Source organism: Mytilus galloprovincialis, chromosome 13 (assembly GCF_965363235.1).
Source record: "Mytilus galloprovincialis chromosome 13, xbMytGall1.hap1.1, whole genome shotgun sequence".
Taxonomy (NCBI): domain Eukaryota; kingdom Metazoa; phylum Mollusca; class Bivalvia; order Mytilida; family Mytilidae; genus Mytilus; species Mytilus galloprovincialis.
This window is the reverse complement of record NC_134850.1, coordinates 69,511,170-69,532,337: the sequence shown is the minus strand read 5'-3', so window position 1 is coordinate 69,532,337 and position 21,168 is coordinate 69,511,170. Positions and strand designations below refer to the sequence as shown.

Sequence of the window (21,168 nt, the reverse complement as noted above, 5' to 3'; positions counted from 1 at the left end):
GTTTGAGTCGTTCTGAGACTTGGGAAGAAGTAAGGTATTGTTCATTGTTTAAGGCCGTATGGTGACCTGTAGTTGTAAATTTCTGTGTCATTTGGTCTCTTATGGAAAGTTCTCTCATTGGCAATCATACCACATTTCTTTTTGTATATAGAAAAAAACACCACTAGAGTAAGCCATTAGTGACGTTCCATGTATCTACGTCAATAGAATATACCAAAAAGTGATTTATTTAAAACATACTATAAACATCTGGGCCCAGTTTCACGAAGCTGTCTTAGGACTAAGACATGTCTTATGATGGTCTTACGACATATCTTAGTCCTAAGTGGGTTTCACAAAGCGGTCCTAAATTAGGACAGTTGGTCATAAAGTTAGGACAACGCGAGAGGTGTCTTATGATGGTCTTAAGATAGTTATACGTTTATTTATATAAATTACACTCATATTTTATATTAATTTTGAAAAAAATATCTTATTATTATCTAATTATCTATTCTCCTGTTCCTGCTTAAAACATATATACATTGACGGATTATCAGGATTTGTCAACAATGAAAATTCGATGTATTGATATAAAAATTGCACGATTTTATCTCTTAACCTTTTATAACCATAAAGGCGAAATTGAATTCAAGACAACTCACTTGTACCAAAACAATTTCATAATTTTATTTTCTTTTTTCTTAATTTTGCATTGAAAATTTCATATTTATATTGATGTATTGTTTAAAGATAATTTATATGTAAATTACTTTTATTTTTTATATTTATTTTGCAAATTATGTCATTATATTAATCAATACGTTTAGAATAATTTATGGTAAGACATTATACTACATTTACATGATTTTTTTCCGTAGATCATATTTTTATTTGAAAATTTAAAGAACTTGCGACAGGTTTAGGATGTCTTAGCTAAGATGATCCTAAGACAGCTTCGAGACGAGGTCTGAGATATGTCCTAGGATAGTCATAAGAGGATCATAAGACATGTCCTAAGGTATGTCTTATGACATGTCTTAGGATAGCTTCGTGAAACCGGCCCCAGCATTTTCAGCAAGAAAAAACAAATCATTTGAATCCCATTGGCAAAATAGATATATAAAAAAAAAAAAAAAAAAAAAAAAAAAAGAAAGAAGAGCCCATTGTGTGTAACACTGAGTGTAGGTCCATGTAGAAAGGCCTACAGATTAATATGAATCCCACCAATCAAATTTATCCAACAGTTACCAGTGACAACTGTCTGAGGAACATTAAACTAAAACAAAATATTTCAATAATTCTTAACTTTTTTATGATTATATCGCTGTACTAATTGCATAGGAATGGAAAAAACCGAGAAAAAAAACAAAAAACAACTAGATTCCCAACGTACATGTTTTCTGTCCTACTGTTGGTTATTTGAAATATGACTTTTTTGGAACAGTTTGGTCTAGTTCATCTCTTGACTTACACTTAGAAATCATTGATAAATGTTAAAAAAAAACGCTGCTGAGACCTATACATCTGACTACAGTAGAGGGTGTAAGCATCAGTGAAATAAATCAGAAAACGTAGAGGAGCAAATAAAAAATACAGTGTAGAAAAGGACATCAACCTCTACCCATCCCAACCTCTACCCACTCTCTCCAAAAAAAAAAGGAAAAAAAGGAAGGAGAATGTTAGAAATGAGTAAAAAATAAATGTCGCTCTCTCTCTCTCTCTCTCTCTCTCTCTCTCTCTCTCTCTCTCTCTCTCTCTCTCTCTACTTGTATCAGATATATCGATACGCAAGACAATCCTTTGCACTTTTACAACCTTAATAAACGTTACATGAGAATAAATACTACAATCGCAGGTGTGAAATTTAAGTCAAGTACCGTTTTTATATATAATGTTTACTTACCTCCGGGACTTACCTGTAGTTTTATCTTTGATCACCTTTATTGACAAGGAAACAAAAATGCATATTATTAGTTTAAATATTTGAAATGATCACATAAAATTTTAAGTAGTCACAAGTTCATATATTGCATAGTTATTTAAATACTTTGTAATAACTAACTATTTCTATCTCTTTAGTAAATTATAAGATCAATAGGTCAAAGATCCAATTACATGCAATAGTTTTACTTTTAAGTAAATAAACTTTACAATAAAGATGTATTTTAAGGAACTTTCCATTATATTGTTTTCATAGAGCTTATATCGTTCGACACATTTTTGTATTTCAAGAAATTCAGCAAATAAGGTAAGACATCTTTGAATTAATAAATTCCTGATTTTATATATGTATCTTTTTACATATGTATCTTCTCGTGTAATGCATTCTTTCTTAGATTTACACAGTTCTTTCTTCTTTTTTTTTTAAACGAAAACACATATTTTATTTTTTTTTTTATCTTTATTCAATTATTCAACATATATATACAACAGATATATTACATATTACACATATTTTATTTTAAGTATATTAACTTAAGATATTCTATGTTGAAACAAAAATAGAGTAGAATAAATATGGTTGATGTAAATTCATCATTAGTTTTATAATATAACGTTTACATTTAAAACTCATTATGCTTTCTTTATAGTTTTACAGAGATGATTTACTCTGTCATTTTGACTTTTATGATCTGGAATAGCGCACTTCTAGGTAAGATTCTCATATATTGTAAAAAAATAAATTAAAAAAAAAAATACATAAAAAACAAGGTGCGCAATCGAACTCATTATAAAATGTCAGGCTTTCATTGTATAAAATTAGAACGCAAAACTCGTGCCTCGCCTACATAAGACCTACATAAGACCCACGTTCGTAGTAAAAGGCTACGCGAACGACAACGCTAGACGACAGAAGTGATTTCTATGTGTCAACATAGCTGGAGAAACAATGATTTTTTTTTATTTGGAGAAAAAGGGGATAAAGTAAAATCCTTAGTTATTTGTATACAAAATACCTCCTTTGCTAATTATATCTGCAAACGTACAATTTTACTCAGAGGCAACTTTTTGAAAGTTACTGACAATGTGTAGACCGGTTTGCCAGAATTTTAGCTGTTGAAAATCGGTCAATTTTGAAAAAAAATATATCGTGGACGGGGAACACTTACCAACGTTTGTATGAACAGACGTTTAAAGTGTGCATACATGTACATTCATTCCAAAAATATTTCATATATGCTACAAAGTTGAAATTGTAAAATAAAAAAATCGAAAAAATAAATAAATCCAAAGTGTAAAAAACTAGAACTGCTTTTTGGTCTACAAATAATTCAAATATATCAGGACAATAGGTACAATATGCATCCAATACATTTAAAAAAAAATCACAGCTACGAAAATAGTAGAATAGTGATTTCGAAAAGACTCAAAGAAAGTTGATAGATAACTTACTCTATGATACTATTTAATCATATTAAACATTTTTGTCAGGAAAGAACTTTTTTTTCGAATCGTATATACATGTACAATTTATAAACAGCTAGTGGATGATTAAGTTATTAACATAGCCATGGCTTCATCAAAAACATAATCTTTAACATCTTGCTCTTTGGTTGAAATTCCCATATTCAATATTTTTATTGCGTAAATAAATCCTATACTGTAAATTCAGAAATTATTGCGAGGTTTTTATTATTGCGAAAAAAAATGCTACAGAGTTGTAAACGCAATAATTTAAACTCGCATTTTGAAATATTTTACATGAATTTACCATGATTTTGAGGAAAATCGTAAAAATTAAAATCGCATTTAAGTCTAAATTGACAAAATCGCAATAATGAATGCACGCAATAATTTCTGAATTTACAGTAATTACTTATGAATCTGAACATTGTGGTATACATAAAATGTATTTGTACTTGCTGCGAAACAGGAGCTGCTTCAATACAGACGTCTTAAATTTGTTTAATCTTTCTTTACAAATATTTCTGATTAATTGATGGTTGTTGTATTTCTTAGTGCACAGTGACACATATTTCATTCTTAAGGAGGCTCGAGGGTACAAAAATTTCAGCAAAAAATGAATGCTTTTTTTCGAAGGCAGATTGTGAGCTTAAATGAACGGTAACCCCATCTTTTGTTTTATATTTCTATTAAGTATATTATGATAAAATTCATTTATAGAAAAATATAGCGAAATCCTATATTTGAAAAATAATAATTTTTGCCCGCAAGACCCCTTAAGAAGATAACATTTAAACTAACAACAAATATAATGAGCCGGCTCCTTAAATAGGCTACATATGAACCCGTCAAAGTATTGCATGATTTTTAAAACGCATAAAGCCTGGCATTCACTTTCATCAAAATTAGTTATCTATTCAAAACCAGCGTTGCTGCGTATCTAAAACATCCTGCAAAGTCAAAGGGATGCCCCTCTTTTTAGCACGTCTTTTACAAAAAAAAAACAACTTTGAATAATTAAAGAAATGTTTCTTATAATCATACCGCTGTTGCGACATAATAATATTCATATTTCTAATCTAAAGCATAAAAATCAAAACTGTTTTGTGTATGAAAATCCAGCAAAAACAATATACAGATGGAACGCGAAATAGCATGTATTCTTTAATTGTTACAATGTTACATATAATTCTTCTGTTTGGCTCCCATATTTAGGTGTTTACGTTGTCATGTTCTCAGCATTCAATTGTAGATGACTTTTAAAGCGTTGTTGTTACAAAGTTTTTTTGCCCTTTTTTTGATATGTCATAATCGATATTTTCGTTCCAATAAAAATAATGTCCAATGACGTAGTCCAATGACCTTGTTTTAAACACAAAACAGTTGGATCGATAAAAACTATGTTCGACATTTCAAACTAGAACCTAATTTCAGACTAAAAACATAAACAAACAAAAACTAGTTTGATCCAGACACATATTCATGTGGTTGTCCAAAATTAGAAAACTCTGACTTGGTTCTCTTTTATCAAAGTTTTTCTGGGTTTTTAAAGAAAAAATTGTCAGCAATTGATCAACGGTTGGACTGTCAGCATATATTACAGGGTAGTAATGTTAGAAAATTTCAGAGCTATACATGTTACTTCCGAAAGGATTTGGATAAAACTGTCTAAAAATGTTTTATTGTAGAAAAGTCACTGTTAGGAATTGTTCTTTAAAATGTTCTAGGGCCGAAAAGTCAGGTAGAAAATTTAAATGTTATGATATAGACAAAAATTCACTGTAAGGAATTGTTCTTTTAAATTGTTCTATCGCCGAAAAGTCACTGTTAGTAATTGTTCTTTTAAAATGTTCTAGTAGGTTCGACAAGTCACTGTAAGGAATTGTTCTTATGAAACGTTCTAAATTCGAAAAGTCACTGTTAGAAATTATTCTTTTAAATGTTCTAGGTTCTAAAAGTCACTGTTATGAATTGTTCTTTTTAAAATGTTCTAGATTCGAAAGGTTTCTGTTAGGCATTGTTCTTTTAAAATGGTCTAAGGCCGAAAAGTCTCTGTTAGGAATTGTTCTTTTAAAATGTTCTAGGGCCTAAAAGTCTCTGTTGGGAATTGTTCTTTTAAAATTTTCTAGATTCGAAAGGTTTCTGTTAGGCATTATTCTTTTAAAATGTTCTAGATTCGAAAAGTCACTGGTAGGAATTGTTCTTTTAAACTGTTCTGGGGTCGAAAAGTCACTGGTAGGAATTGTTCTTTTAAAATGTTCTAGATTCGAAAAGTCACTCTTAGGAATTGTTCTTTTAAAATGTTCTAGATTCGAAAAGTCAATTGTATGAATTGTTCTTTTAAAATGTTCTAGATCCGAAAAATCACTGTTAGGCATTGTTCTTTTAAACTGTTCTGGGGTCGAAAAGTCACTGGTAGGAATTGTTCTTTTAAAATGTTCTAAATCCGAAAAGTCACTCTTAGGAATTGTTCTTTTAAAATGTTCTAGATTCGAAAAGTCAATGGTATGAACTGTTCTTTTAAAATGTTCTAGATCCGAAAAGTCACTGTTAGGCATTGTTCTTTTAAAATGTTCTAGATCCGAAAAGTCACTATTAGGCATTGTTCTTTTAAACTGTTCTGGGGTCGAAAAGTCACTGGTAGGAATTGATCTTTTAAAATGTTCTAGATTTGAAAAGTTAATGGTAGGAATTGTTCTTTTAAAATGTTCTAGATCCGAAAAGTCGCTGTTTTGAATTGTTCTTTTAAAATGTTCTAGATTCGAAACGTCACTGGTAGGAATTGTTCTTTTTAAATGTTCTAGATTCGAAAAGTCACTGGTAGGAATTGTTCTTTTAAAATGTTCTAGATCCGAAAAGTCACTGTTAGGCATTGTTCTTTTAAAATGTTCTAGATCCGAAAAGTCACTGTTAGGCATTGTTCTTTTAAACTGTTCTGGGGTCGAAAAGTCACTGGTAGGAATTGTTCTTTTAAAATGTTCTAGATTTGAAAAGTTAATGGTAGGAATTGTTCTTTTAAAATGTTCTAGATCCGAAAAGTCGCTGTTATGAATTGTTCTTTTAAAATGTTCTAGATTCGAAACGTCACTGGTATGAATTGTTCTTTTAAAATGTATTAGATTCGAAAAGTCACTGGTAGGAGTTGTTCATTTTAAAATGTTCTAGATCCGAAAAGTCACTGTTAGGCATTGTTCTTTTAAACTGTTCTGGGGTCGAAAAGTCACTGGTAGGAATTGTTCTTTTAAAATGTTCTAGATTCGAAAAGTCACTCTTAGGAATTGTTCTTTTAAAATGTTTTAGATCCGAAAAGTCACTGTTAGGTATTGTTCTTTTAAACTGTTCCGGGGTCGAAAAGTCACTGGTAGGAATTGTTCTTTTAAAATGTTCTAGATTCGAAAAGTCACTGGTAGGAATTGTTCTTTTAAAATGTTCTATGTTCTAAAAGTCACTGTTAGCAATTGTTCTTTTAAAATGTTCTAGATCCGAAAAGTCACTGTTAGGAATTGTTCTTTTAAAATGTTCTAGATCCGAAAAGTCACTGTTAGGCATTGTTCTTTTAAACTGTTCTGGGGTCGAAAAGTCACTGGTAGGAATTGTTCTTTTAAAATGTTCTAGATCCGAAAAGTCACTGGTAGGAATTGTTCTTTTAAAATGTTCTAGATCCGAAAAGTCGCTGTTATGAATTGTTCTTTTAAAATGTTCTAGATTCGAAAAGTCACTGGTAGGAATTGTTCTTTTAAAATGTTCTAGATCCGAAAAGTCACTGTTAGGCATTGTTCTTATACACTGTTCTGGGGTCGAAAAGTCACTGGTAGGAATTGTTCTTTTAAAATGTTCAAGATTCGAAAAGTCACTGGTAGGGATTGTTCCTCTAAATGATCTATAGTCGAAAAGTCAATGTTAGGACCAAGTTCTTTTAAAATGTTCTAGGGCCGAAAAGTCACTGTTAGGACCAAGTTCTTTTAAAATATTCTAGGGCCGAAAAGTCAGTGTAAGGCATTGTTCTTTAAAAATGTTCTAGGGCCAAAAAGTCACTGTTAGGACCAAGTTCTTGAAAATGATATAGGACCGAACTGTCGGTGTAAGGAACTGTCTTAATAAGGGAAGATCATAGTTATACACATTCGCCGCGATTTATATTCGCGTTATTTTTCTACTCTCAAAAGTCTCGAAAATGAATCGCTCACGAAAACCAGTTTGTTTACAGTATAATTCCGAGTGACAAACAATTGGCAAGCTTCCGAGTGACAAACAATTGGCAAGCTTTTCTTTTTTTCTTTGATGTTCATTTCTGAAAGGTTTCAATTTGAGTGCAGATGCCTAATATGATAATTTTTGTTCGAAATCTCTTTTATTGTTTCAAACTAAAGACAGAGTTATAATTCCTTAAATTGATAGCTGTTGTCATACAATCATTTTCATGTTAAAATCCATGCCTGATTGACGTTCGATTTGTTTACGACCCATTAGCACAAAAAGCTATATCGCAGCCATTTTAAGTGAAATAATACTTCACTATATGTTTTGTGTCATCACAAAATTCACATCTTTTGATTCATTATCCATTGAGAAAGCATAGTTTTGTCACTGTTCTAATATTGGTAGAGGAACCTTGTCATTGGTTGCAATGTGTCACACCTTAATGTTTTTGTAATTTGAATGAAGAACAAGTGTTATTGGCTGATCATTCTTAAAGTATCTGTTATTTTTATAATAAAACAATGACTGTTCCTAGCTTTTATGTGATACAAACACTGCTGGTGTTATAATAGATAATACATGCATTTTCCCCCTTTTGCTGATGTTACATCTTTCGTGGGTTCCATAAACTGCAGCTATATTTAAGTTTTGGTTAGGACTACTGCTAAGTATATTTTGGATTTAATGTATGCATAAAATCTCTAATACATTCGTGCTTATATGGTTTATTTTTTTATGTGATAGTGTATATTTGGTACACTTGTCTGTTAAGCCAATCTTCCCGTCAACGTGTAGCAGCATAAATATCTGACCCATATCTGGTTGTTGTGTATTACTGCTTTTTATACCAAGGATGATTTTCTTTACATGATAAGTTTATCAACTGAAAGTCTGGAAATTTTGTGTCCAAATTATGTAAATGTGATATACAGTTCTTTTGGAAAAATATGAACTGGCAAAAATTGTTAAGTGCAAACATTTTTGTTTGTTTCAAAATTAAAAGTTCTACTTTCTGGCTTAGAAAACCAAATAAAAATAGCTGTTAAAGACTGTTATTATGGTGGCCACAAAACAATGTTAAATCCATAAGTTTCCACTAGAAAGTACCTCAACCGAACTAATATCGTGACTATTATTAACAAATTAATTCTTTCTCTTGTTCACCAATTCAATTAACTTTAGTGTTGTTAAAATAATTTGTTTAGTATAATTTCTTGTATGCATTCCATATTAATTTCTTTAAAAAAGTTAGTACAGACGAACTGTTCAATTGATGACGTAATAGTGTACAATATACAATAAAAATAAACACAATGTTGTTGAAAATTTGAGTAAAGAAAAATCGAACTTCTTAAACTGCTAGATTTTAAATTGTATAATATTATCCAACTGCTTCTAAATTTTGAATTGAAAATCGTTATAATACAAAGAAAATTTAGATGCCATTTAATTGTCAGTATTTAATCATATGATATAATCAGTCAAGACCAAACTGTCATCCATTGAATGATCACGTGATTGTCATGTTAATTAAATAAAAACTTCATTTCTACAAATTTACTTTTGTGGCATTGTTGTCATTCTAAATATTGAATTGTTTACATATACCAGTTGGAGTTCACACGGAAATACGGACGATTGACCGACATTGATATTGTTTTCGATACACAAATTCGATTTAAAGAACTAGGTTTCAACAAGTTTGGTTCAGGAGAGTTTTTATTCAACTTTGATAGGGACATCACTTATTTACCCGTTTCCATCTTTTAAAAAATAATAATAATTAGAATAACACATTCACATTGTATGTTGACACTTTAATTTGACTTTGTCAGACCCGATTGATGAAAACTGAAGAATATGCAAGCAAAACGGACAGCTTAGATGTAACAATTACACATATCCGTTACATGTTTTTGACGATATTATTCTTACTTTGACTGATAGAAAAGGAATTATCGATGTCGCCGATGTATATTGTTCAACTAAGGTTCTATATTATCATTATATATGTGAAAATTTGTTTTATAAAACGTTGTGTTGTTTCCTTTTATCTATGTGTTGTCTATCCTTCTTTTTTTATGCCACCTTTAGGGGCACTTTTTTTCTGGTCAATGTGTCGTCCGTCCGTCCGTCCGTCTGTCCCACTTCAGGTTGAAGTTTTTGGTCGAGGTAGTTTTTGATAAAGTTGGAGTCCAATCAACTTGAAACTTAGTAAACATATTCCCTATGATATGACCTTTCTAATTTTACTGCCAAATTAGAGATTTTATCCCATTTTCACGGTCCACTGAACATAGTAAAATGATAGTGCGGATGGGGCATCCGTGTACTTGGGACACATATTTGTTTTTACCACTTTGCCGCTTGACACTTTCAACAAAGACCTTTCTACTTCTTACTTCAGACAAATTAAAAACACATTTCAATAATCATAAAACAACTAGATATAATTCTTTGAACATACACTATTATTACATGTCGTGTTCATTTGGTTTGTGTGTGTGCGATATTTTTTTTGGCATGTACTGATTTTGTGTCTTGTTGGATACCTATACCTTTGGGTTTTCTTTGATATTATTTTAACGTATACTAGTATATATTGCTCATCTATCACCGTGTATGGTTTCGTAAAATGTTTCCAATAGTATTTGCTTATATGTCAGTGATACATTTATACACTACCATCATTATATTAAGGAACATTCATTTTACTAATAACCATGTAAACACAATGATACATTTCATTTTTACAGGTAGCGTATTAGCGCAAGGTAAGATACATTTCATTTTTACATATAGCGTATTAGCGCATGGTAAGATAAATTTTACTCCATAACAATCTGAAAATGTAGCATCATTACGTGAAAAAAGTATGATAATAGAAGATTGATCAACAATGCAAAAAATTTCAAGAATTTAAGAAATCGAAAAGCTCCCCCCCCCCCCCCCCAAAAAAAAAAAAAAAAAAAAAACAACAAAAAAACAAAAAACACTAGCCAACACTACTGTAAATCAGATGGAAGTAACATACGGGTACTACTGCTGCTTGGCCAGTGTCTGACATGTTCGATGATACATATTTGCACATCATTATATAAAAACCTTTAGTCTTTCTCAGCAGAAATTTGACTTTATTCTTTGACATCGTAGCAACTCATATACGGCTCTGTGTTAAGTTACCTATAGTACTTGACTTAATCGGCCAATATCAATTTCGTTAGTTGTGTAAATATTTGATTGTATATTATGTATGTAGAATTCATAGAATAACATACTTTTTTTCTCTGATATAGTGTGATCAAAAGTTTTCTTGGTGCTTAGATTACCATTTTTTTTGTAATGTTACATGTACCTTGATCTGATGCATTAATGTTGTTACATGTAATTATCTTTGCTTTACTACTGAGATATCACATTTGCGTATTTAATCAAAATCAAATATAATGTAAATATTAGACAGTTAACATTACTGTAGCTATTTTAGTGAAATGTCATCCATTCTAATTTGAATATTTTGATTGACAGACTGTGTGGATAACGACCACATGGTGTTTGTTGACGACACGTGTTTGACCATGCACATGATTACCCCGTACACAAACACCTATGGTTCTAACGTCACGTATCGTTGCTCTTCTCGTCTGTATTCTCTTCAAACTGCAGAATTCGACTTTTGCCCTGTGGAACTTTGCACACCAAATAATGCTGGCAACTGGACAGACGCTTACCTATCGTGTGCTCGTAAGTGATATCCACTTTTTTTTATATGTAGAAAGACTTTTGCATATCAAAAAAGTAATTTTAGAATGAAGAATAATCAATGAAATATAAATAGAAAAATGTATATTGTGCATCTGATTTTCAATAAATAATAAGATCAACCACAAACTGATTCCATGATTGAAATTGATTTCAGAGGATGAATGTTATACATCCGGGTCATCACACTTATACGCGGGAAAACGCAACTGTGGATTGTCTGGAACGACATGTCAAGCGTGGAATCAGCAAACCCCACATGCGCATACATACATCAGCGCAGACTTCCCGGATGTCAGTATCGATGATGCCAAGAATTACTGTCGTGATCCAGCAGGCTCTGTCGGTGAACCATGGTGTTATACAACCAATTCTAGTGTTCTCTGGGAAATCTGTGAAATACCAGAATGTTCAGGTAAGATTTATGTAAAGCTATTATCATCCTTATTGTTTGTCCTCTACTTACTCTGTGAATATTTTAATTGATACAGAAAGCCAATAGAACGCATCTTACATGATCTTACGTGTTTTCCTAAAGTATTACAACAATATTAGTAGAACTATTTTAAGGCAAACAAACGAAAGAAAAATAATATCATGCATACCTTCCTGTTGTAGCATTAGAACTTAAATACAATTAGAATTGAGAATGCAAATGGGGAATGTCTCACAGAGACATCAACCCGACCAGAGAGCAGATAACAGCCGAAGGTCACCAATGGCTCTCCAATGCACCGAGAAATCTTTGTTCGACGCTTCATTCAAAATTCCTTTACATCTTTACATCCTAATAAAACCACAAAATATGCTTTCAGTTATCTAAACAAATAACCTTTTAAACTAATATTTTACTAGTTTGTATTAGTAAAAGTGCGTCTTATGTATAGCTGACCTTGTGCGAATGCATTATACAGAGTTTAATATAATGCATGCGCACAAGGTCAGCTATACAGTCTTCGTTATGTCTCTAGCTTTTACATTATTTATTATATTGAATGTAAAAAAACATGTATTCCAGTCAAAAGAGAAAAGGTTTTCTCACCTCCTTTATTGTGATTTTCTTAACATTAGGCTTGCGTATCATATTACAATAATAGAACATTAAAAACAAAATCGTTGAAGGTCTTTAATCGGTTTTCAAACTCGAAAAGCACAGGAAAACATGACACATAATTTGACACAGTTATTTTTATTTACTAGTCGTCATAATTGTGATTAATACTTCATCCTCATCGTTGTCATTGTTATCAATTTATATTTAACAATTTCAGAAGTGCCAATAGATTACGGGGAATGTGGTGAGTTTTTAAAAAAGATTAAAATATACCAAACTAGACAAGTATTTATCTAATAATAAGGCTAGGTGATACACACGTTCGACAATAAGCATATCCTTTATCTCATAGAAGTAAGATATACCAACCTAGACAAGTATTTATCTAATAATAAGGCTAGGTGATACACGCGGTCGACATTGAGCATATCCTTTATCTCATAGAAGTACAGTTGGCTAACTTAAGTTATAATGATCGATTCATATAATCGCTCTCATCAAATAAAGAATTTATCATAAAAAAATAAAAAAATCTAAGAATAAAAAAAAAAAAAAATCCTTTAGACACTATTTACATTTTTGTCAAAAAATATTTTCAAGCGTGAGAATATGCGTCAATGGTACAGCAAATCAGTAACACAATAAAATATAAATAAATTTGAAGATGAATATTTAACCTTCAACAAACGAAAAGTGCCTAGTTAAGTTTACATCTCTTTGCCTTCTTAGCTGATTGTGGTCCGGCAGACTTACAGGTACCATTTGACCATCCTTGTACGGAAATATACCCAATCACCACACCACCAACGACGTACGGAACAGTTATAAACTACAAGTGTGCAAATCTGTTATCCAAGGTTTCACCGATCAATGGTTTCTGTCCGGTGGAGGTTTGTCAAGCCAATGGTGTTTGGACGAACGGATCCCGGTCATGTGGAGGTATTTCATTTCAGCTATTTTTGCCATTAAGTGAAGTAGAAACACATTTACTTTGCAGAAAAGGGAACATTCACGAAAAGTGCACTGCGTTTTTTTTATGGACTGTCGAACATTTAATGAAACCTTCTGTTTAATCATAATAACGGTGTAATTCTTTTCCATGTAAAATTGAGAATTAGAATGGGGAATGTGTCAAAGAGACAACAACCCGACTATAAGGCAAACAACAGCCGAAGGTCACCAGTGGGTCTTCAATGCAGCGAGAAACTCCCGCACCCGGAGACGCCCTTCAGCTGGTCCATAAACAAATATGTATACTAGTTCAGTGATAATGGACGTCATACTAAACTCCGAATTATACACAAGAAACTAAAATTAAAAATCATACAAGACTAACAAATTAAAGGCCAGAGGCTCCTGATTTGGGACAGGCGAAAAAAAGGTATGCAAGTGTAGACACGCCATACCAATTTAAAGAAAAAATATTAGCAGATGACAAAAGGAATTTTTTTTACATTTCAAGTCTTTCTATTGAAAACCACGCGCGATCCAATCTACTTACGAAATTATAGAACTTAAGTGTTTTGTCCTGATCTCTAAAAAGCATCTAAAATATCTGTGTGACCTCTGAATATATGCGTATATTTAATAATGATGTTCAATATTTGCTGACGGAATTCTTAGAAATTACATTTCAAACAACTTATTGCATTTTCATTGCCTCTTTGTATAATATATATACAATAAATCTATAGTATATCGTTTAAAATTAACTATCTCTCTGGAATATAACATACATACACATTTCCAATACAAAATCTGAGATACTGAAGGCCTTCACCGTAAATAAACGCCTATTTTTCCAGCTGCCCATACCGCATGTAATTAATAATGATTAATGAATGAATAGTTACAGTAACTATTTTTTTGGTATTCTAATATAGACAAGGAATGCTACGATAGCGCTGATGGACAGTCTATGTGGTATGAGGGCAAGCAGATCTGCACCTATGATGGGACACCATGTGTCCGATGGGACTCTCTCAGTCATGGGTATACAGACAATGATTTTCCCGAAGGATCGGTTGTTCTGGCAGGAGCGTATTGTAGAGATCCCGGTGGACTAAAGGGAAGGCCGTGGTGTTACATATCTGAGGATAATTACTACGATTTCTGTGGAATTGCTGATTGTTTATGTACGTGATTAAATTTGGAAAAAATTGGTTGGATATATAGCAATTTGACAAACACTAATTTTGATCATTGAGAAGCTTCATAATGGCATAACAGTATCACGTGATTAAAACTTTCAGCTGATATTACAGAGTGGTATCTCCCTGTAGTGTTATGTACCACCTTTAGTGAATATTTTATAGATCGTCTACCTACTTTCTACGCAACATATCTTTTAATATATAGTCTTGCAAATTTTATATTCAATATACTCTATAGGAAAAAATCTGAAAAAAATAGGCTGTTATTAATTTAAAAACAAAATATCTATAAATTCCTTATTTCGACATCCTTACAAAAAATATAAAGATAGTACGTAAAATGCAATTAAGCGAAAATTTATTTAAAATGTAAATAAATCAAATATTAAATCAAACAGATGATTCAATTTGTGATTCTTGTACTATCGGTGAAGTTGAGGATGAACACAACGTTTTCTTACAATGCGAACTTTACAAGTCTGTACGTAAACTGCTCGAACAATACTGCTACTGCCTATCTAGGATTCATAGATTCATCTTTTTTGAATTGATAAATTGCAATTTATTTTGTCTTTAAAATTTAAAGAGCTGAAATTGCTGTTTATTAAAAAAAATGTTTTCAATAAGTATGGTGGACTCAGTGTGTTTCGAGACAGTTGCAATTTTATGTAAGTAGTTTTTGTTTATTATTTAATCGTTATTTGCGATTGTTGTACAGTTGCTTTTATATTGATAATATTATCAACCACATTTTAAATGTGTACTTATGAATATATAAAGTTTTTAACTAATTGTATCTACAATTTGCAGCAATACCAGTTGTACCAGACATATGTGGTATGTAATCGTCAGTTCATACTTAATATTTGTATATAAAACAATTGAGAAGTTCATGAATTTAATGAGAAGTTCAGTTCATGAATTTAATCTTTTGTTGATGTAAAAATTCGTAAAACTATCTAATGATTTATTAAAAATGTCCTGTTTTAAACGATAGAACTAACGTTTCCAATAGTGATTTTGATTTTGATTTCCATGACATCTTTGAAACAATTCATAATCCGACTTCGACTTGTCCTTAGCAATACTATGTTAACCTTTCTGTGCACATAAAGTCACATACATATAACTGATCAAAGTGTTCCAGAACTTGTCAAAATTAAAGTCTTGGGTTATCGCCTTAGACATTTAAAAATTTTGTATTCTCTTTAGAAACACGAAACTATAATTTTTTAGCCTTAATTGACGCACATGGGATTGTTATAAAGTGAATTTAAGTTCCAATCGAGTGACTTTTGGGAATGGCTCTAATGTGAATCATGTATTTGGACTATTAGAAAAACAGTTAAAAAGAAGCTATTTTAAAAGACAGAAAGTATTTGTTTTTCAAAATCAATATAACAAACTCACAGCTTCATGAAAAAAAATACAAAAACGACCTAAAGACAAAATATTTGAGTCGGAGTTTCGACATGCATATGGCAACTAAACAATGCACATAGGTATCAGGGTTAATCGAAGGAAAAGGGATTAACCCGACAAAACCAATGAATCTTTCAAATCTACTTGGTTTAGAAATATAAGATTAAGAACAATTTAACACAGTCAGCATACACCATCATAATCAATCCAAATTATAACCAAGTTTTCATAATTTAAATGCCTCCGTTAAGGTAATGATAGATGGTTTGAATTTAAATGATAAAAGAGATCCCTCTCCAAGAAGAGGGAAAAAGCCAAATAAACAACACATCAGACAATTCACAAATTGAGTAAAAATAAATATTGATTTTTTTATTTAGAACAAACAACAGTCGAAGCTACTACACAAGGTACGTTTCAGTCGTTCGGTGAATAAATCTATTTGCCACACCCAAACATTACCTACACATGCATGAGACGTATATCTACATCATGTAGTCGAAAATTCCTGACAATTTTTGCTCTCTTTCGTTTTTTTGCAAACTGCCTCCGCCTTTTTACACGTGTTACATTTTCATTTTGATTCGTTTTCAGTTAAACCATTCCTGCATCCAAATCAAATGGCAAAATCAAAGGATAAAAGACATCAAACGAATGGACAACTGTCATATTCCTGACTTGGTACGGGCATTTTCAAATGTAGAATATTAGTGAAGAAGATAAATGTACTATCTTTGATTCCTTGTGTCCGACGTGTATTGGTTTTGTCCGCTCCAATTAAATGTAACAAACGAAAAAAAGAAAAAAATGAAAGTCCTCTCTTGAAATATGTTGGGCGTTACTTTCATTTGTCTCCTCTTAGTCAATTTACTACGGTATTTGATCATTTTGATTACTGTTGATTTAATATTTCCAGTTTTTGTGTGTTCTTTTTGCAGAAAATATTATAGATAGGAAAACTAAAAATAATCAAAACTGTCAGTCACAATAATAGCTACACATATGTAAAATTTAAAAAACCATGCACTTCTTAACATAGTTACAAAGTATGCCTATTTTAATACTTTTCGAGGTTTTTGTTGCAAAAAACACTGTAGATAGAGATCAAATTCAAACAGCAAACATGATTTGTTAGCAATATTACAAATGATTTAACGTGACAGAAATCACCAGTCGAATCCTTATATTGAAAGAGGAATGTGTCTAAAATGTACTTAAAAAATAACATGGAAAGTAAACCAACTAAACTTACATTTTCCGTAAAAGAAGAGAGAGGGACGAAAGATAACAAAGGGACAGTCAGGATTATTTAGTGAAAGTACATCATCTATATAGCGGAAAGAAGAGTTAAAGGATAATGTTAGCTTCTTATCTTTCTTCCTAAAAAGTTCAGCCTCATAGTAATAAAGAAACAAGTCGGCAAGAAGAGGGGCACAATTCGTTCCCATTGGAATGCCGATAGTCTGTTGAAACATGCGATACAAATTTACCGAAAGACTTTATCTTCGTACGAATCAACTAAATGTATTATACTAGGTTTATTTGATTCCTGAAAAATATCTTTTCTACTCTGTCTATAATATATGTTTTTTTCATAAATTATATGTTATTTTATGTTCATGACGTGTTTCTGTGCCTTTTTAATATGTAATGACTATATTTAAGCTCCATCATGTCCAATACCAAAATTGATAACATATTCTACAAATTCCTACACTGGGCTATTGTCTGGTGACAATGTCACATATGTATGTAATCAAGGATATGCCGTCACATCTGGCGATCTTGTTCGCACATGTGATTTGAATGGTGTATGGAGTGGGGCTTTGCCAGTTTGTACAAGTAAGCTCAGTAAATTGTGCATTTTAAAAGTCATTAAGATCGAGTGATTACTATAATTTCATTTTGACAGTTTTATATCTATGTTGTGTTTTGTATATTGTTGTTTGTCCTTTTGCCTTTTCTCTTTTTTTCGATTTCGATGTCAGCTTTTATTGTTTTGAAAATTTGGCAAATACTAGTTCTTTAAAGTTTCTTTAATTTTCTTGCATTTTGATATCTTTATTTATTTCTGCTTGAGATAAGATGTAACACGTTCCTGATTTGAATAGATCTAGACGGATTTATTTCCTGTTAATATCTTATAAAATCTATACTTCATTGTTCACACATTCATATCTTCATTACGATAAAGAAAATATTAGTAAATAGGGTTTTTGTTTTTACATACTACTAGAATGACTTTTTAAAAATGATTTAAAGGGCATGCAGATCTCATTATTCATCTTAAATCTAAAGACTTTGATGGAATTTTCAAAATGTTAAAAGAATGCGTTAACTTATTTTATAATTTATGACATTATTGCAGTTGTAACCTGTGCAGAACCTCCACTAGTTCCGAATGCAAGTTATTCTGTTTTGGGATACAACGTTGATCATACAGTAACTTATGTGTGTGACGATGGATTCGTACATTCTGCTGGGAATTTAGTTGGAACATGTACCAGTTCAGGGACATGGGATTTGATAGGACCAACTTGCAGTGGTAAAGGAGTTTTTATTTAGCTTACCGAGACCATCACTTGCATTGTGACGACGTTCGTTAACTATGAAAAAAATTATGATTTTAGAGGGCCAGTTAAAACCATATTTAACATATTTAAATACAGTTTTCCTTGAGTTGTTGAAATAAAAAATGTCTGATGGTCTCGGTGACAACGAACAGAGCCATCAATACTTTAAAAACAGGTATGAAAATGCAGCAATATTCTGTTATGCAAGTCTTTATAGAAAGAGAAAAAATGACAGGAATTGAAATGTGCACAGTAAACATGTACCTAAATCTACATAATATTAATTTTGACTGAAACTGCCACAAACGTAAGTTGAGCCAAAATGTATTCACCAATGTTTAGTTCAAATATGAAATAGTCAACGTCAACAATATAAAAAGTATAGTATTTGTAATGATATATGTATATGTTAAGATTTGATTGATAAGACAATTTTCAAAGATTAAAAGAAATATGTTTTCTTTCTATTTTCTATAAACTCTGCTGTCTTATCCATTTTTACAGCTGCCTTGTGTCAGTCACCACCAATAATAGCCAACACTGTTATAGAAGAACAAGGAAGAAGTCCCGGAGACAAAGTAGTCTACAGTTGTATTCCTGGATTTGTTGCCATCTCTGGTGATCTAGAACATGTCTGTAGTACTAGTCTGTCATGGGAAGGAATCAATCCGGTTTGTATACGTAAGTCACAAGGGTATAAGAAGTTTCAAAATAAAGAGATGTGGTAGAAAAACAATGAAACAACTATCTATTGAAGTTCAAATACAGTGACTGTAGCCAATTTTAACAACTGTACGACCTTAAATAATGAGAAAAATCAATACCTTGGTAAAGTCGTCAATAAAAGGCCCCGACACCAAAACATGTGAAACAATTCGACTTGTTTTGGTTTTTTTCGAAAAATTATATGACAGACTTAAATCAATGACACCACTGAAATACAGGCTCATGACTTGGGACAGGCATATAAACTATGTGGCTGGGTGAAACATTTGTGCTAGTGCCAATCTCCACTCCTTACATGGGACATTTGTGTAACATATATATATTTTGACATATTTTTGAACTTTGTTTGACATAATTGCATTCGTATGGTTGATTGATTGACAACCATTTGTAAGCAAACTGTTTTTGTGACACTTTACAAACGAATCAAAATCCGTCAAAAAAAACTGTCCACAAAACACTGCACAAAAAAAGATAGATTGAGAAACACAAATCCCGCTAAAATCAGTTGGTCAGAAAGTATCATTGTTTTTTGATAACATTTTCTTTTCATAGAAATTGTAAGCGGTCAAAATACAGATCGTGGCTATAAGAAAGCAACTCAAGATTTACCAAACTATTCTCAGCTGTATCAACCAAAAGCAAGGTCTAACTTAAACTGTGCAGAAAAATGTAACAAGGATTCGTTGTGTAATTCATATACATTCGATAATAGCGTAAAGGCATGTCGTCTGTATATGTTTGAAATGGCCGGAAGTAATCTTGTTTGTACCGGAAGTGACACATGCTACATTCGACATCCATGATTCTTGAAATCGTTAAAACATTTTAGTACAGAAGGAAATTATTATTTATATTGTGATTCAGATATATGTTTTATTGACTACGTTTTGCCAAAGAAATTGTTATTGCAGCCATGCTTTAAAACGACCATTTATGTATGAAGTTGTTTTCTTTTCTTTTCAAAACTAATGGTGTACATGTTACACTCTGGTATATTTTTGAGTGTTGATTTGTAAGTTTGTTTTATTTGTTATCATCTGAATGCTATTCTTTTGCGCCTCGAATTTTGTAATGTTTTCTTAGTTGTCTATCTTTAAATGAATATATTTTAACTCCTAAATTTTGACAAAGAGACTTATTGAGAAGGTAAATGCAAAACTACATGCTACTATATGGTTTATTTATTGTTAATTTTAGTATAGCGTTACAGTATTGTTTATGAAGTGTTAAACGGTCAACCATTTATAATTAAGTTTAGAAATAAAGTTTTCAAAAAACAAGCTTTATATATTTGGTCCTTATTCCCACTTTTCTCCTCCCTAGTATCGAAAGTAATTTACACAAAATAGTAAGCATGCTTTATTGAGAACTATAATCGGTCTATCTAGGATCACTCGCTTGCTTCATTAAATGAAATGCATCATTAATACATATTCCTTAATTAGACAAATTATATTCAATCAACATGATGAATGACTTTGCACAACCAACATGTATCCATGATCGATGGACGCTTTGCTAGACGTTTCAATAAAAGATACAAAATGTTTTTTTTCTATGAAAAATATATGTATATGGGAGGCAACGGTTTACGTAATACACACACATAATATTGATCGTTCATTTGGTGGATGTGATGTATTTAATTGCAGTTTCCCTGCGTTTATTGACTTAAATGACTTCGCTCCCTTGTAAATCTATAAAGATCTATAAAGAATACAAAAAACTTTAATGCTGTGTGCCAGATGTATAGCTGAGGTTTTCGAAAAAAATCTCTATCAAATTAATAATTAAATTTCATTGAATTTTGTAATCTGCTTAATTTTTTTCTCCGATGCATCTAAACTTAAATCATGTTTGCAAATACCATAAATATTGAAAATGGTGG

At 31.5% G+C, this 21,168-nt stretch overlaps 1 protein-coding gene across 3 annotated transcripts; it reads left to right on the top strand.

Annotated features, from left to right (window-relative positions):
- The first annotated feature begins 1,988 nt into the window (after positions 1-1,988).
- LOC143056240 (sushi, von Willebrand factor type A, EGF and pentraxin domain-containing protein 1-like) lies at positions 1,989-20,835 on the top strand. Of its 3 annotated transcripts, none has more exons than XM_076229324.1 (14): positions 1,989-2,230; positions 2,574-2,635; positions 10,344-10,361; positions 11,116-11,331; positions 11,507-11,764; positions 12,621-12,647; positions 13,133-13,342; positions 14,287-14,538; positions 15,367-15,393; positions 16,359-16,388; positions 17,644-17,820; positions 18,347-18,523; positions 19,056-19,232; positions 19,833-20,835. In XM_076229324.1, the coding sequence occupies exons 2-14, from the start codon at positions 2,584-2,586 to the stop codon at positions 20,081-20,083; spliced, it is 1,872 nt and encodes a 623-aa protein (XP_076085439.1). In that variant the 5' UTR covers positions 1,989-2,230; positions 2,574-2,583; the 3' UTR covers positions 20,084-20,835. The 3 variants fall into 3 exon arrangements, with proteins under 3 accessions (XP_076085439.1, XP_076085441.1, XP_076085440.1); XM_076229326.1 differs by having other exon boundaries at positions 19,056-19,222; positions 19,833-19,970; XM_076229325.1 differs by lacking the exon at positions 17,644-17,820 and having other exon boundaries at positions 19,833-20,834.
- The last annotated feature ends 333 nt before the right edge of the window (positions 20,836-21,168 follow it).

What these genes read in the sequence shown, in the direction of transcription:
- LOC143056240 (XM_076229324.1), top strand. Translation starts at nt 2,584, where the DNA reads ATGATTTACTCTGTCATTTTGACTTTTATGATCTGGAATAGCGCACTT. An exon ending in TGGAATTGCTGATTGTTTAT is followed by an intron (nt 14,539 to 15,366) that starts GTACGTGATTAA and finishes TACAATTTGCAG; the next exon opens with CAATACCAGTTGTACCAGAC. An exon ending in GATAGGACCAACTTGCAGTG is followed by an intron (nt 18,524 to 19,055) that starts GTAAAGGAGTTT and finishes CCATTTTTACAG; the next exon opens with CTGCCTTGTGTCAGTCACCA.